General features: G+C 41.2%; 3 protein-coding genes across 8 annotated transcripts in view; all 3 read left to right on the forward strand.

The window, feature by feature from the left end:
• Positions 1-1,401, forward strand: part of col23a1b (collagen type XXIII alpha 1 chain b) — a 60,655-nt gene extending 59,254 nt beyond the window's left edge. The window contains exon 29 of the mRNA XM_030783063.1: positions 1,327-1,401. Within this exon, the coding sequence (XP_030638923.1) occupies positions 1,327-1,401 (75 nt within the window). The remainder of the gene's footprint in view (positions 1-1,326) is intronic.
• A 2,404-nt stretch (positions 1,402-3,805) lies between these two features.
• LOC115818320 (guanine nucleotide-binding protein subunit beta-2-like 1) lies at positions 3,806-8,768 on the forward strand. Its single transcript, XM_030781674.1, has 8 exons — positions 3,806-4,008; positions 4,718-4,889; positions 5,217-5,364; positions 5,870-5,965; positions 6,490-6,600; positions 6,825-6,965; positions 8,380-8,490; positions 8,690-8,768. Exons 1-8 carry the CDS (start codon positions 3,900-3,902, stop codon positions 8,753-8,755), a joined length of 954 nt encoding a protein of 317 aa, XP_030637534.1. The 5' UTR covers positions 3,806-3,899; the 3' UTR covers positions 8,756-8,768.
• A 1,520-nt stretch (positions 8,769-10,288) lies between these two features.
• On the forward strand, positions 10,289-15,049 carry LOC115818534 (heterogeneous nuclear ribonucleoprotein A/B). 6 transcript variants are annotated; one of them, XM_030781921.1, is made up of 9 exons: positions 10,289-10,322; positions 11,054-11,365; positions 11,962-12,130; positions 12,229-12,387; positions 12,474-12,629; positions 13,216-13,309; positions 13,432-13,602; positions 13,696-13,781; positions 14,323-15,049. In XM_030781921.1, exons 2-8 carry the CDS (start codon positions 11,073-11,075, stop codon positions 13,764-13,766), a joined length of 1,113 nt encoding a protein of 370 aa, XP_030637781.1. In that variant the 5' UTR covers positions 10,289-10,322; positions 11,054-11,072; the 3' UTR covers positions 13,767-13,781; positions 14,323-15,049. The 6 variants fall into 6 exon arrangements, with proteins under 6 accessions (XP_030637781.1, XP_030637783.1, XP_030637784.1 ...); XM_030781923.1 differs by having other exon boundaries at positions 13,432-13,596; XM_030781924.1 differs by having other exon boundaries at positions 12,474-12,605.
• Positions 15,050-15,346: the final 297 nt, after the last annotated feature.

Below are 15,346 nucleotides of genomic sequence, written 5' to 3' on the forward strand. Positions count from 1 at the left end.
ACTCAGATGCTGGAGTGTTTCAAGAACACGTGTGCTTGGCTGTGCCAGGGAATCCACATATATTTAATAAATTTGAATACTGAATGTTGAATATGTAATGAATTTGACAGGGCACCATCGGGTGCAGAGAACATGGTGGGGAGGAGGGGCTACCTCCAGACACCCCCTGCCCCTTGGTATAGTACCTCTCTCTCTCACTCTTGGTGTTTCTCCTTCCCTTTATTCACCTCATTTCCCTGTGGATAACCCTGTTGTTCTGGGTGCTTTCCCTGTCCTCGAGGGCCTTCAGTACTTCATGAATGCTGTGATACCTGTTGATAAAGGTGTGCCAACCTACACCAGGGACAAATCCTGTTCATGTACTTAAAAGGATCATAATCTTTTGGGATTAATCACTCACAAACTCATATATATAATTGAATTGGGATTAAAGGAAATGTCTTTCTTAACCAGGGCATCGAACAATAACATATTATTGCATTTGGATCAATAACAGTAACTCTGTTAACTCTGTTTTCTATGGGGGTGCTAATTAGAGGCTGAGATGCTGAAAAATTATGTTTAAGATGGAGTGTACACGCAGCACACGCAACACAGAAAAAGTACAAATCACCCACTCTTAAAATTTAGCAGCCTTTATTTTTATGACTTATGATAGCAACCGATTAAAAATTTCACTAGTGCTGTGTTTAATCTTCTGCAGCGCAATAACCTCAAATAAAGGCTGTTTAATTTTAATAATGGGGGACTTGTTCTAAAGAGATGCATCCTCACTGTCTATACTTCAATTTAGGCACTAATTCTTAGTTGCAAAGTTGTAAACTGTGAATTGGTGTTACCACATAAGATATGATTTAGCATTACAAGATAGGTGCACGATTTTATGAACGAATATTTTTCAATGAATATTTATTAATCTTTATTTTTAAATTTAATATTTATTTGTAATCCAAATAAGATTGCCAAGATCAGCTATTTTTGGGAACCACAGCCCCAAAAGATTTAAGCCTTTATCAAGCTTCATTTTTCTTTTTTTTTAATTACCCCGTCATTTGCATTGTCATGTATTCATGTAGTGATTTACCTCCACAACATGAAAGCAAATGGCATGTTGTTTGTGACAGCATGGATGGCTTGGTGTTGTGGTACTATGAGTTATGAAATAGCTCTTCATGGGTGCTGCTAATTCGAGAAATCCTGTTAAATACTCAGTGGTTTGTTTGTGGTGATTGTGGTGGTGGTGATGTTGTGTGATACCTGTCCTGTCCTGCTCCTGTCCCTCTTCATTCAGACCATTCAGATCTTTATTCTCTCTTTTATTTCTAGGGGAGAGATGGACTGCCCATACCAGGGTGTTGGCATAAGGTTTGTATAATGTGTGTTTTATACATTGTTCAGTAAAGCCACATGTGAGCCTTGAGTGACTAATCTTACTAATGGCAGCGAGTTGAAATGGCTGCTGGAGTTACCGAGGTAACAGTTTGTAAGGTAGTGCATGAGATCCTCTTAGTTTGACTATTACGATCATTTGTAAAATGCACTGAGTACTTAGCCTGTGAAAGCACAGTCTGTTCTTACTGCTTTTCTAGCGTTTTCTAACAGTTTTTTTCTCTCTCTCTCTCTCGTTCTCTTTTAGTGATAACCACCGTGGACGTATGGATCTGTACATATAGATATATATTTTGCTTTTTCCTGATTTTCTATAATATTCTCCTTTATCATATTGAGATTTAATACAAGACTTTGAAAAAAATCTGAAGCCCATACACATTTTGTGGCTCTTACTCTTCTTTGGTTATACAAAAGGGGCTCTTATAGTTTAGAATATGAGAGAGAAGAAAGCGAATCAAAAATGTGGAGAGACTTCAGTTACAGCAAAGAAAAAAAAAAACATAGCCACTAAACTGAATGGTTTGGGAGAAGGACAGATAACGCTGCTGTAACAGACTCTTCCCAAGCCGGCCTCAAACCACTGACCTCAGGGCTGGGAGTCAGATGCCCTTGCAAGCGAGCTAAAGGCTTGAAAAGCATGATGTCTTAAAAGGAGAGGAGGTGTACCCACAACATTGCTCTTGACTGGTTCATTTTCACTCTGCTGCCACTGGCCTTTGATGCCAGGATGGATCCTCAACCAGGTTAACCATTTCTCCTCTAACAGACTGTGTCTCCAGGTCAATGCTACACTGGGATGTATCACTTGCATGGCCACCAATAGAAGAAAAGTATAACTAACTCCAGCCATATTCCAATTACTGTTTGCTTTGAAAGAAGGAGACACTAAATCAGAGGACTAAATGCAGGCATCCCTCAGTGGGTGAGCAGGTTAAGATGCACCCAAACCGCTGCAGTGAAGCCCATGACTGCTCTCTGTGACAGAGCCGTGCTGCGTTACTGCGACAAAATCAGCAACGGACGTCATGTCCATCTAAGGACTCCTCAGTACTCAGGAGGGAAAAAAACTTGACTGTCATTAAAATGAGAATATCTGACTATTCTGTCAACAAATGATGCACCACTTTTGATATTAAGTACATGTTAAATAGCTTATGAAAATAGCCTGTGAATGATTTGTTCAAGGTTAATGAAATGTGTTTGTGTATTTGGTTACCAATGGCATCCAAATCTAATCGCTTCCAAAAAAGGAAAAAGAATGGTTTTGTTCTTTCTCTTGTGTTTGAAAGAAAAGATGGTCTTGGATTGGCTGTAGCTGGATGAATATTTCTTTTAAATTGATGTACAGGTTTATAATTATTGTAATATCTTAGATCATGTATATAAAATTAAATTTTTGAGATACTGTGTCATTTAATGCGTGTATTCCTCTTAGCAATCCATTTATTCAAGTATGTATTATGTGTATCCCTACCACATTGTGGATTAACAATAAATTTGAAAATATTTAATGATTTGTTTTCGATAAAGAAACTCCAAAATCCACCCCATTCACAAGCTGTTAAACTTTCGATTTATGATACCTGTTATGTGGTTAATAAACAAATGGGGTTTTTTTTCCACATCGTTCACCACATATTCTGGATCGGCTGAAGCATGGAAATAAAGTGTTGAGCACAAAACTGTGAGAAAACTACTTTGTTATTGTTGGTGTCATCTTGTGTCAAGGTTTCCTCATACCTTGTTAAGGCCACATGTCAATACTGCTTCTTGTGGACTCATAATATTTCCAACATCCCTGAAATACCTTAAAATTGAACTTTAGTTGATTTTTTTCCCCCTTACAGCACTGAAATTGTGAAAATATTCCTAGATGAGATACAAGACTTGATGAATGTGTTTATACATATTTTTATTTATATTTTACGTTGATGTGATCTTAATAAGTAAATCACATTGTAGGTACAATGCCTAAGGGCAAAAAGAGTTTGGAGCGGAGATAATTGTATTCGCTTCACACCCGGGATGTTCCCCGCTTGGAGATGATCCGAAACGGGAAACACTGATCCAAATGGGGGACAGAAACTGTGCCGTTTTTGAAGCAGTTTATTCACGTTGATCCAAACACTGTCCCTTGCTCAGATTTCAACATCTGTAACACTGACACATAACAGTGCAATCTACTCTAGAAATCTGCAATATTGACAGCAGTTTAGACTGCTTAGACGACAGACTGCTGAGACTGGAAGACAGCTCAGTCACTCGAGTAAAAGTGTGATCCGTAGTTTAGTATTCTGACACTACACACCCACTACGCCTCCAATCGTTTGAACTACATTCACAGTAGCTACAAAGCCCCAGCATTCATTGCTTTCGGAGTTAACACGAATGTCCGGTGACGTCACGTCCCTTTTCTTTGCCTAAATGTCTGAGTGAGCAGGCCTAACCAGCTTTCTACTTTAATCCAACACCATCGACCCACTTAGGCACGGTGTAAATTCACCAAAATGACGGAACAGATGACCGTGAGGGGTACCCTGAAGGGCCACAGTAGCTGGGTGACCCAGATCGCCACTACCCCTCAGTTTCCCGACATGATTCTGTCAGCGTCCAGAGGTAACCCGGCTTTAGCCTTTAGTTTCTGCCGGTTAGCCTGGAGAGCTTGTACACGCCTATTCATTGCTACGTACTGACAGACCAGATATCACTGTGCTTTATGGTATTTCTCATAGAAGTACTTTTCAGTATTTAGCGCCAGTAGTCATGAATCCCGTGCATCCAGCTTAAATGTCATATTTGCACTGCAGGTTTCTGGCTGTTGACGAATACAACTTTGTTCAATTGAACAAATGTCTTGGCAAAAACGCTGTTTCCCGGCGTTCAGCTTAAACTGCTTGACTGTATAGTGCACTTTTAAACGTTCGTGCACGGGATAAACTGAACTTGTACTAACTTTCGGCCTTAAGAGGATGCTTGGGAATCCTAGCTGTCGTGCTGCAGTTACTTGACAGAGTCTGTAAACAGACTCTGTCAGAGGGTGACTTAGCCTAAGAGCTGAATGTACTGAAAACATTGTGGAACTGTAGAGTCCTGTGATTATAATTCATGAAGGTATTTAATATACTTCTGGGAATATTTCCAGTGACAGTTTTAATGGCACTAAATTGGCACTGAAAGGTTTCCACAGTGGCCGATTATATTGTCATTTGGTTAATATTTCTGTATGTACAGTAAATGCCAGGTTGAACCAGTAAACACCCAAATCACAGTGGTTCTTGGAAGAATGACTCTGCTCCATTTACACATCTGTGATGTTCTTTTGTAGATAAAACCATTATCATGTGGAAGCTGACGCGTGATGAGACCAACTATGGCATTCCCCAGCGTGCCCTACGTGGTCACTCGCACTTTGTCAGCGACGTGGTTATTTCATCAGACGGCCAGTTTGCCCTCTCTGGTTCCTGGGATGGGACCCTGCGACTCTGGGATCTTACCACGTGAGTTTGAGTTGGGGTCTCAGTTTGGATTTTCATTCATCATCATTCATTCACCGTGGAGTCGACTCCCTTCTTGTAATCAGGAAAATCCATTGCGTAGAAGTTTGCTTGTTCCCAGTTTGCAGCAGATGTCTTGTTCATGTTCTGTGTTTCAAATGGGAGGCAAGTAATTATCTTTCAGTCTCCCAAGTCTACTCACTCTTACACATAAGGTGTGGGACGACGTGTGTGTGTGTGTGTGTGTGTGTGTGTGCGCGCGCGTGTGCGTGCGTGCGGGCGCACACTAGATCCATGCCTTTGTCACACCCATTTCCCTGACATTTTCAGGGGAACTACAACACGCCGATTTGTCGGGCACACTAAGGATGTGCTGAGTGTGGCCTTCTCTGCTGATAACCGCCAAATCGTGTCTGGTTCTCGGGACAAGACCATCAAACTGTGGAACACTCTGGGTGTTTGCAAGTACACCATTCAGGTGATTTCCTTTGACAACCTGTGCAGTCTAAAATGGCCAGTTACAAATACCAATGGAAAGGGCTTACCAGTTCACATGACACAGTACAATGTGGAAATGTTTTAGCCAAAATAGTCAGTTGTAATATATCTCGTAATAATAATAATATCTTGATTCACATTCACTGCTTTGGGCCGCATGTGCTGCCGTTGGTAGTGCTGTTAGATTTCAAATACTAGACCAGTTATTGTGGCATTCTTTGCATATCATGTGCAATCATATTAGATGATGTCGGATTCTAAAAGGGCATCTCTGATATTTTTACATATTGTCCTCAGATGTAAGAGAGGGAAATGTTGCAAAAGTCAGGCAAAGCTCAAGACCTTACAGTGCACGAATATTTACTAACATACAGAAAGCTTTGTCCTTTGCTATGGTGCGGAACCTGTGCACAGTGTATGCTTGGCCTCGCTGGTAAGACTGTGCTGTTGGAATTCTGAATGCTTGTGTTTTGATTGGTTGTCAGGATGAGGGCCATACTGAGTGGGTTTCCTGCGTCCGCTTCTCCCCCAACAGTAGTAATCCTATTATTGTCTCCTGTGGCTGGGATAAGATGGTCAAGGTAAACAACAACAGTATGCACATCTTAAGTAAACATCATACGGCATTACAAAAGTTGAAGGGCTACTCTGTTAAAATGTATTCTTTTATATATACAGGGAAGTGATGAATCTTGGTGACTTTATTTTGTGTGGTGACTTTTCATACTGACTGTTTCATACTAACCTTTGAAATGGTACACATGAATCATAGTATTAAATTCAAGAGGTTCTTGGACAACAAAATGTTTTTGTTTGACTAGCTGTTTGTCATGTTTTCAACAAAGCAGAACTTAAGCACATAGCTTAGGGAATAAATTACACCTGTCCTACAGGAGAATTGTTACAGAACATTCCTACTGGACAGCTTTCACTTTTGACTAAAGTCATCCGACTAACTGGGAAATCCTGCTGGTGGCATAAATGCCAAAGGTGTGAATATTAATCTGTTTGTACTGTGTGTGTGTGTGTGTGTGTGTGTGTGTGTGTGTGTGTGTGTGTGTGTGTGTGTGTGTGTGTGTGTACGCGCACGTGTGCGTGCTCTCAGGTGTGGAACCTGGCCAATTGCAAGCTGAAGACCAACCACATTGGGCACACTGGATACCTGAACACAGTGACTGTCTCCCCTGATGGTTCCCTGTGTGCCTCTGGAGGAAAAGTATGCAAAGCCATTGAACTCAAGCCTAGCGTCTCCACAAGTCAAGTCCTAGCTGAATGGCCATTAAGTTAAACTGAGTTCATTTCAGTCTTCAGTGCCCTTCAGTGGCAATTCATCTACAGTATTAAACAAAAATACATCGCTTATCCAGGGTACCTTGGAATACATACTTGTTTGGTGTGGTTGAGCTAAACCACTTGGAGTTGCTTTGTCTCCCCCTACAGGATGGGCAGGCTATGCTGTGGGACCTGAATGAGGGGAAACACCTCTACACTCTGGATGGTGGAGATGTCATCAACGCTCTGTGCTTCAGCCCCAACCGATACTGGCTCTGTGCTGCCACTGGTCCCAGCATCAAGATCTGGGTATATCAGCTTTCATTCCCTCTCTATCTGAATGCTGTTAATTTTCAATGCACTCAATTTGATTGCTCCCTAAGATAGAGTAACATGCCCATGGCTTGCTATATAGAACTGACAGAGGTAGTCATCAAATGGTACAGTTACCGTGTGATTGGACACTACAGTGGGCAAAATAGTCCAGTAAGTTAAATAATATGACATCTAATGACAATTTTAACAATGGGCAAAAAGTGAATGAACATGGTTTAGTTATCAGTGCCAGGCACAAATGTTATAGAATCAAAGAAACAACTGCCCCATTGGGCTTTTCATGCAGGATGGGGTCTAAGTGTCTAGGGTTTGTTGGGAATAGTGCGACAAACAAAAAAATATCCAGTCAACAGTAGTTCAGAAATTGTGTGAGGTATACCATAAAAGGGTAGATTAAAATGCAGCACAACCATAGCGTGCGGAGGGGCATCTCAAAAAGTATAACTCATCGTTCTTTGTTACGGATGGGCTATGGCAGCAGACCACCACGCCAGGTTTCACTTCTGCAAACTGAAAACAAGAAGAAGCTGCTTCTATGGGCATGCAGTCAACAGCGCTGGAAACTAGAATAGTGGAAAAACATTGCCTGGGTCGACGAATCCTATCTCCTGTCTGCTGATGGCAGAGTCAGGGTTTGGTGTACATTGATGGAGCCACGGTCCTGTACAGCCAGGTGTGAACATTGCAGGCTGTTGTGGTGTAATATTGGGAGGACATTCCTGTCACTCTGTCCCTTCGCAGTCTGAAGACACAGCATGCCTTTGCTGCATCTCTTCACAGATACACTTTACCCTTTGTCATGTGGATATTTCTAGAAGGATCATGTGCCGTGTCAAAAAGCAGCTATCATGTCAATAGATTGAAGAACCTGACAGGTAGTTCATTTTACTGGATTGTCCTGTTTGATCTCCAGGTCTCAGACCCAAAAGTATGTCTTTGAGAATGGGCTATTTACACCAGGACTATTGTGCTATATGCAGCAGCTGCCTGATGCCGTTATGTCACCACTGACCAGCATTCTGGTGTAATCTTTCTAATACATAGGAAAATCCGTACCCTGAAGAATTGAAGATGGGTGGGAAGCTTAAGGAGGGTCTGACTGGGTGCTAGATTAGTGCACTTGATAAACTGGCCACCGAGTTGTAAACTCACGAACCATTGCGTGGTTGCGTTCATCAACAGAACATTTGAAGTCTCCAACTGTCTTGGTGGAAAGATATTTCAATCACAGGGTGTGAATGGATGGTCACGTGGCTTCTGAATGTTAAATGTAGTCTCCATGATGTCCTCTGTGAGCTTTTTAATAGATCCTGCTCTCATACTGTTTTATCCATCGCACTTTTCCTTTTGTGCCTCTTACAAGTTCTGTTGTTGTTCACCTCCACAGGATCTGGAGGGCAAGATCATTGTGGATGAGCTGAGGCCTGAGGTGATCAGCACCAACAGCAAGGCTGAGCCTGCTCAATGCACTTCTCTGGCATGGTCAGCTGATGGGCAGGTAAGAGCCTAAAACTCTCAGTCCCTTTGGAGTTGGTCTTGGCAAAGGTTTAAACACCCAAGTTGGTGGCTTCCAGTAACTATGGATGGTGTTTAAGTTTAAGGTTTTAAATGCAAGTGTGTGCTTTTGAAAGGGGCAAATTAGAAGAACTATAATTAAAACTATTGTTTTTATATCTGTTCCCCCCCCATTCCCCCAGACTCTTTTTGCTGGCTACACTGACAACCTCATCAGAGTGTGGCAGGTTACCATCGGAACCCGCTAAAGATTGGTTTTTTTTTTTTGTTTGTTTGTTTTTTTTTCAAGAAAGATGTGGAACTTGGATAAGCATAAATAAATAAATTTAAAAAAACTGAACACGTTTATCTTGTTTATTATTTGTATTTTTTTCTCCTTAATGCTAACTGTAATCTTCTTGCATACTTCTGTCTTGACTTGAGGTTGCTGTGTAAAATGACAAGTCCTGTGGCTAGGGCACGGTTGATAGGATGTGTTGTTGTGTCTTTGCTAGATGTCTCTCTTCTTCCTAAGTAATGCTTGTTTTTGGGTTAATGCAATTTACCATTATTCAATAATTTATTATGTCCTGCATTGTGCATGTCTAGACCTGCATAGTTAATTTCATACATGCTTCCAGAGTGACAAGAACATACAAGGTTGGGATAAAAATGCATTTATTATGCCAAATGATTTTGTTTTTTAAGTGCCACAATAATCCCTTAACACATCTGGCACTAAATTATTATTTGATGGGAATGGATATGTTGGTAAAAGTTATATGGCTGTGCTAAATTAGCATCAGACCTCTCTGATGACCTCATTACTTTGCATCTGAGTCTGGATGTCGGGAGTTTCCATCAACAATGTGAGAAATTAAGAATGTTTATTAACATGACATCTCTCCTTTAATTACCTTGTAAAGCTAGTAATAGATGAAGATCAAACCAATGGTTGTGAAAACCTAGTATGCAAATTAGACGTCCCTTTTAGCTGAATTATGGCCGTGGGTAGCGTCTGTCTTGCAGGGTCTGCCAACACCTTTAACTCCATTGCATGCTCTCAAGGGACTTATACAGTGTCAAAGAAGCAGCCGGTCTACCCATATGGAATGAAACATTTTGAAATTAGAACACATCTAGGCTGACCGTTAATAAAAACAGGACGTGGAAGACGCGTTTAGTCAACTGCTAGAAGGCCGTTTCGACAGATTTATTTTTCTTGGAACTATAATCTTTTGGCACGAAACAGTTGTTTTCGTAATTCGTAATACTGTAATAAGTAAAAATCACAAGCAATCTGTTATAATGGAATCCTAAAAAAATCACGATGGCCTTTAGTGCGGCGTTTGCACGGAATGATATTTTGTGCGTTTTGTTTTGATTGAATCAAGAATAGATCTCATTAAATTATATCACTTAAACAGCATAAATGTGCGTTATGCACTTAATTTGCAAATTATACTGGGGAGAATTACACAGCATTTTAACCGTATTTGTCGTAACGTAAAACTTGTGGTTCCATGTATTGCTTTCTTTGCAGCACATGTTGCATCGCAGTACTGTAGGAACAATTTCAATTTTCGTCCCGGCTGGAACATCTTGTGCTAAGTTGATTGTACAAGGGAAAAGTACGCATAAGAAAACGAATGGGGGCTGGCGTTCTGATGCCACTAGCCAATAGGAGGACGCTATAGAGTGCCTGTCATCTCAGTACACCAAATCATGGTTTGTTTTATTTCATGGTTCCGCTGATCCGATGGTATAAAGTTTGCCACGAGTTGGCAGTATAGCAGAGAATCCATCTTGGAGAGCGGCTTTTTGCCACGGAGTTTGGTACAGTAAGCTAGTTTTATATTTACTGACATATTCACGCCAAGGCATGCATTTCGAGAGTTTCGCCCAGTGATATTTTTTTGCATGGTGTTACTCCAAGCAGAGGGAGAGTACGAGATAGCGAATCTTTCTAGCCTCGAAGCTGTTCAGGTAGCTAGCTAATTAGCCATGGTGGCTAATACTCAAAAAGCTAACAATAGCATCACAAGCTAAACCAAGCTAACGTTAGAAAGATAGTAACCCTAGCATTAGCTAACTTTCCTGAATTGACGCCAGGTTAGCTTAGCATGATCGAGAAGAGCGAATGCCAACTGAGGCGTAACTATTCGAAGTTAGCGCTAGCATACGTCTCTGCACTGGTAACCACCAATACCGCGGCCTAGCTTGCATATTAAGGCACATGTATATAAATTTGCTTAAAATATTTTATCATTTTTATTAAATGTTATCATGATGATTGATACGTCGTCGCACTCTCTAAAGTTATTTTTGTTTACGTAGCTGCTCCGGAATTTAATTGTTTACCATTTCGTCTTCTGCTGTTGGTTGGAAACCCAAGTCTAAATGGCTTGCCAGGCAACTGCTAATAAGCTAGTAGCTAGTATGTTAGCATTGGTAGTTCATACGGACAGTGGAGTTATTGATTGTATCCTAGCTAACAAGCTAACTGCATAGATACGCGTTAATCTTCCCTGAGATGTGGCCGTAACTTTTCCGTTTTTGTTCGCCAGGCTATCAAAGACGACCACAATGTCTGACGTTGAACAACAGTATATGGAAACCTCCGAGAATGGGAACGAAGAGGAGGAAGATTTAAATGGAGCAGAGACGGCAGAACTGCCCGAGACGGAAGAGCAAGAACAAGAGCAGGAGCAGGAACAGGAGCAAGAACCAGAGGCAGAGCTAGAGCTAGAGCAAGAGCAAGATCAAGAGTCAGAGCAACAGCCGCTCACGGGCGAAGAGGCAGCGGTGGAGGATGAGTCACAGAACGGAGCAACAGAGGGAGGACAGATTGACGCGAGTAAAGGAGAAGAAGATGCAGGGTATGAATAGTTTTTAGAGCATTTATTTTGGCTCCAGAGCCTTGCGGAAATATCGCTTGCTTTGGTCTTTTGTTCCTGCGGTCTTTGTTGGCGCCATGTGCTAATGCATGGGGGATGGGCAAACGCTATCCAGCTGCTCTGGAGCGCCATTCGGATACAGTATATTAGCATTATAATAATTTTCACCAAAAAATGGCTCAGGAGCTTTTACCAACACCATGGGTGGACGGTAGCATGATCAAATCTTTCAGCTACGGGCGAAAGCTTGTTATTTCACCGGTCTCCGGACTCTGTTCAGGTTGCGTGCAGTTTATAACACAGCAGTGTTTCTGCCACTTCCTGTAGGGCTTGCCCTGAATGTATTCGTTGTAAGGGAGATAATTGACACCAAAAATTATGGCTACGTCCTCGTGATGACTCTTATTTTCATTTATTGTTGTATTAATTGCCCTTTTATTTTGTTATCTGTTTATAATTGTCAGCAGTTGAAGTGCTCTTTAGAAGTGCAGTTGTGTTCACATTTTGAGGGGCCGTGGTAATGTTTATGTTTCAGAAGTACCTCAATGTTTTGTTTTGGTTTTTTTTTCTCTCCACAGTAAAATGTTTGTTGGTGGACTCAGTTGGGACACAAGCAAGAAAGACCTTAAAGATTACTTTTCAAAATTTGGGGAAGTGACTGACTGCACAATTAAGATGGACTCGAACACAGGACGGTCGCGTGGGTTTGGGTTCATTCTGTTTAAAGATGCAGCTAGTGTTGAGAAGGTACGGGCTTGTTTATTGACTACAATACAATAACATTTAATTTTGTAAACATTTCCCACGTCTTGAATACAAAACTTTTTTTTTTTTTTAATGAAAAGGTACTCCAGCAAAAGGAGCACAGATTAGATGGACGACAGATTGACCCAAAGAAAGCAATGGCGATGAAAAAAGAACCAGTCAAAAAGATTTTTGTCGGAGGCCTTAATCCTGAGACAACAGAAGAGAAAGTTCGAGAGTACTTTGGTACCTTCGGAGAGGTGGGTCACATTTGTTTTGATTACAAGATGTCTTTGTGGCTCTCTTTCCATGCCTTGCTCAACTCCCTGCCCCTTTGCTCTTTCAGATCGAATCTATCGAACTTCCCACAGACCCAAAAACAAACAAAAGAAGGGGGTTTGTCTTCATTACTTTCAAGGAGGAATCTCCTGTCAAAAAAGTACTAGAAAAGAAGTACCATAATGTTAGTGGAAGCAAGGTAACAAACGGAAAGGAAGACCTTGTATGTATACTTTAATTTTTACTTTTAACACTTTTTGGGGGGAAGGGTGGGCACTTAAACATATTCTGGTGGGTACATTTAAAATGTGCATGCTAAACGCACAGCTTTTGTGGGACCTTAATAATGAGTTGGATATTGATACTGTCTGGACTCTCTCTTACACAGGCAGCTGGTAAAAGTTTTTCACTGGTAGTAATGGATTGTTAATGTTCTGAAAGACAGTAAATGACTCTTTCTTAGTTCGTTGTGGTTTCTTTGAAATATGGATAGAATATTTTAAAGTTGTCTATAGGAGAATCCCTTTGATGTGATTTTAGTGAAGAACTTTTTGGTTGCCAGGGTAAATATGGGTCCAGTCAGATAGCCTCATTAAGTTTTTAGTAACAATTGTATTAATTGGTTACAAAATGGGTTTACTTTGTGTAGAGTTTACATTTTGCATCCTCAGTTTAGTTTACTGTCTTTGCTTGACTCCAGGGCCTACATTTGTGTGTTTAACCGTGTTTCAACAGCATGCCTCTCTAGAGTCTGCTTTGCTTGGTAGAACTGTCCGTTTTCATGTGTGCGGCCTCGGTTTCTGTTCCAGTGTGAGATTAAAATAGCCCAGCCCAAGGAGGTGTATCAGCAGCAGCAATACGGTGGCCGCGGCAGCTACGGCGGACGGGGTCGAGGTCGAGGTGGTGAGTGACATTGTGTCTCTCCTGATCACAGTTCAACTTTGAGCAAAGCAGTTTGTCTGCACCAGTGAACAATGGAAAGGGTGTGGACAATCCTGGAACTCATCTCTTCCCATCTTCCTCAGGCCAAAACCAGAACTGGAACCAGGGTTACAACAACTATTGGAACCAGGGCTATGGAAACCAAGGCTATGGCTACGGAGGCCAGCAAGGCTACAGCGGCTATGGGGCTTATGGCAACTATGACTACTCATCTGGTTACTACGGATACGGAGGAGGATATGACTACAGTGAGTGTACGGGCCTTCCTAATTAGCTTTTACCAGATCACCGTATATAACTTGTCTTTGCGCAGAAGCACCCAGTTCCCTCTTTCTCTCATCCTCCAGACCAGGGCAATACAAGCTATGGGAAAAGTCCAAGACGTGGAGGCCACCAGAGTAGCTACAAGCCATACTGATCACATGTAGTGCAGGTATGCATTTTGGTATTTTGTAACCATGCAGTAAAGCGTAGCTTTCAGACAGTGTTAGAAAGGCTATTTGGGCTGTGACTACCTAAATTTTGTGTCTTGCTAATTTGATTGGGGTATATCCATAGGTACTTAAGAGCAAGAGGAGAAATTGAAGTCAAATTTATCATGCCTTTTGGAAGGCTGTTTAAAAAAAAAAAAAAAAAAATTTACAACCACACTACTTGATCAATAAGGGTTGAGGTGGCGGTGGACTGTATTGTATTGGCTATTAATTCAAGGGACTTTGGTCTATGCCTGCTTCATACCTAATGACCTGCAAGTGAACACAGTTGAATGTTTCGCTTCAACCACTTGTATTTTTCTCTCTGCTGCATGTGATCTAACGGGCTGCGCTTCCTTTTAAAACCCCCCTGCCCCCCCCTCTTTTCAAAGCATGCTTTTTATGCCCCGCTGTACACCTAACCAATGTGATCTAGTTTATTTGTTGATGCACGGTGCACGGCACATCATATCTGTTTTGTGTGTGTGTGGTCTCGTTTAGGATTAAAGTGAGTCGAACCAAGAGCCAATGGTGCAGCCGCAACAGCAGTCCACGCCGGACCCCGACTCTTTCCCTCTGGGCATAACCATACTCCTGCTCAATTTGTACAGACAGCTGATGAATAAGGGGAAGCAACGTCACTTTTTCCACTCTTTTATTTTATCCTTTTTTTTTTTTTTTTTTTTTTGTCCATACATTTCCAGCAGTGGAAGTGGTATTTTTACTGTACTTTTTGGTACCTTTTTTGAATCTAATGTATTGTATGGTTGTATTTTACATGTCAAACTGGATTTGCCGTAAATGAGAATCGGGAGACAGCAGAGCTTTTTGAAAATAAAACCATTTTGAGTAATTTTTTTCCAGTGTTTCTAGATTTGCTTTTTTTTCCACAGTCGCTGCAAGTTGCATGGCTGCAAACCAGTACAGAGTAGGGGGAGGGGTGACCTTAAAAGGGATTGAGCTAGATCGATTTCATTGTAAGATGTCTAGTGAATGTCAGCATTTTGGGTAGTAGACAATTGGCATTTTTCTATTGTTTTGGTTTCCTTTTTTTGTTTGAAGTTTTAGCTTTGGATTTTTTGACCTGCGTTTAAGTGGCTATGATGGTAATTGATAAAGTATCTTACAGCCTGCAAAAGAAAATTGCAAGAGGCCTTGACAGCCTTTGACCGGAATCTCATTCCTATGGTGTCTTTGACATTATTAGAAATAAACATTTTGTTTATAATATCTGTCTCAATTTTTTTCATTTGATTCTCTACTGCTTCTCTCTGGCTAACTGGTTAATGTTAATGGTCATTTGCTTTTGTTTGTTTTGTTTCTTGTTCCTGTTTTTTTTAGCTATCTTCCGGTAGACTCAAAGGCTGACATTGAATCTTCAATTGGTTTGTTTACTTGACCTCAGAAGTAGTAAGGCATCTTTTGAGGGGGGGGGGGGGGGGGGGGTTCTTTGCATTGTTTTCAGTGGCCCAAATTCCTGAGGTAGTACCTGTTTGAACATTATTTAGAATGGTTTGGAGTTGAT

This window comes from Chanos chanos, chromosome 8 (assembly GCF_902362185.1).
Source record: "Chanos chanos chromosome 8, fChaCha1.1, whole genome shotgun sequence".
Classification (NCBI taxonomy): domain Eukaryota; kingdom Metazoa; phylum Chordata; class Actinopteri; order Gonorynchiformes; family Chanidae; genus Chanos; species Chanos chanos.

Coding starts and splice junctions, on each gene's coding strand:
- LOC115818320 (XM_030781674.1), top strand. CDS start 3,900: ATGACGGAACAGATGACCGTGAGGGGTACCCTGAAGGGCCACAGTAGC. Junction 6,966..8,379: donor GTCCCAGCATCAAGATCTGG/GTATATCAGCTT, acceptor TCACCTCCACAG/GATCTGGAGGGCAAGATCAT. Junction 8,491..8,689: donor CATGGTCAGCTGATGGGCAG/GTAAGAGCCTAA, acceptor CCATTCCCCCAG/ACTCTTTTTGCTGGCTACAC.
- LOC115818534 (XM_030781921.1), top strand. CDS start 11,073: ATGTCTGACGTTGAACAACAGTATATGGAAACCTCCGAGAATGGGAAC. Junction 12,630..13,215: donor CAAACGGAAAGGAAGACCTT/GTATGTATACTT, acceptor TTTCTGTTCCAG/TGTGAGATTAAAATAGCCCA. Junction 13,310..13,431: donor ACGGGGTCGAGGTCGAGGTG/GTGAGTGACATT, acceptor CATCTTCCTCAG/GCCAAAACCAGAACTGGAAC.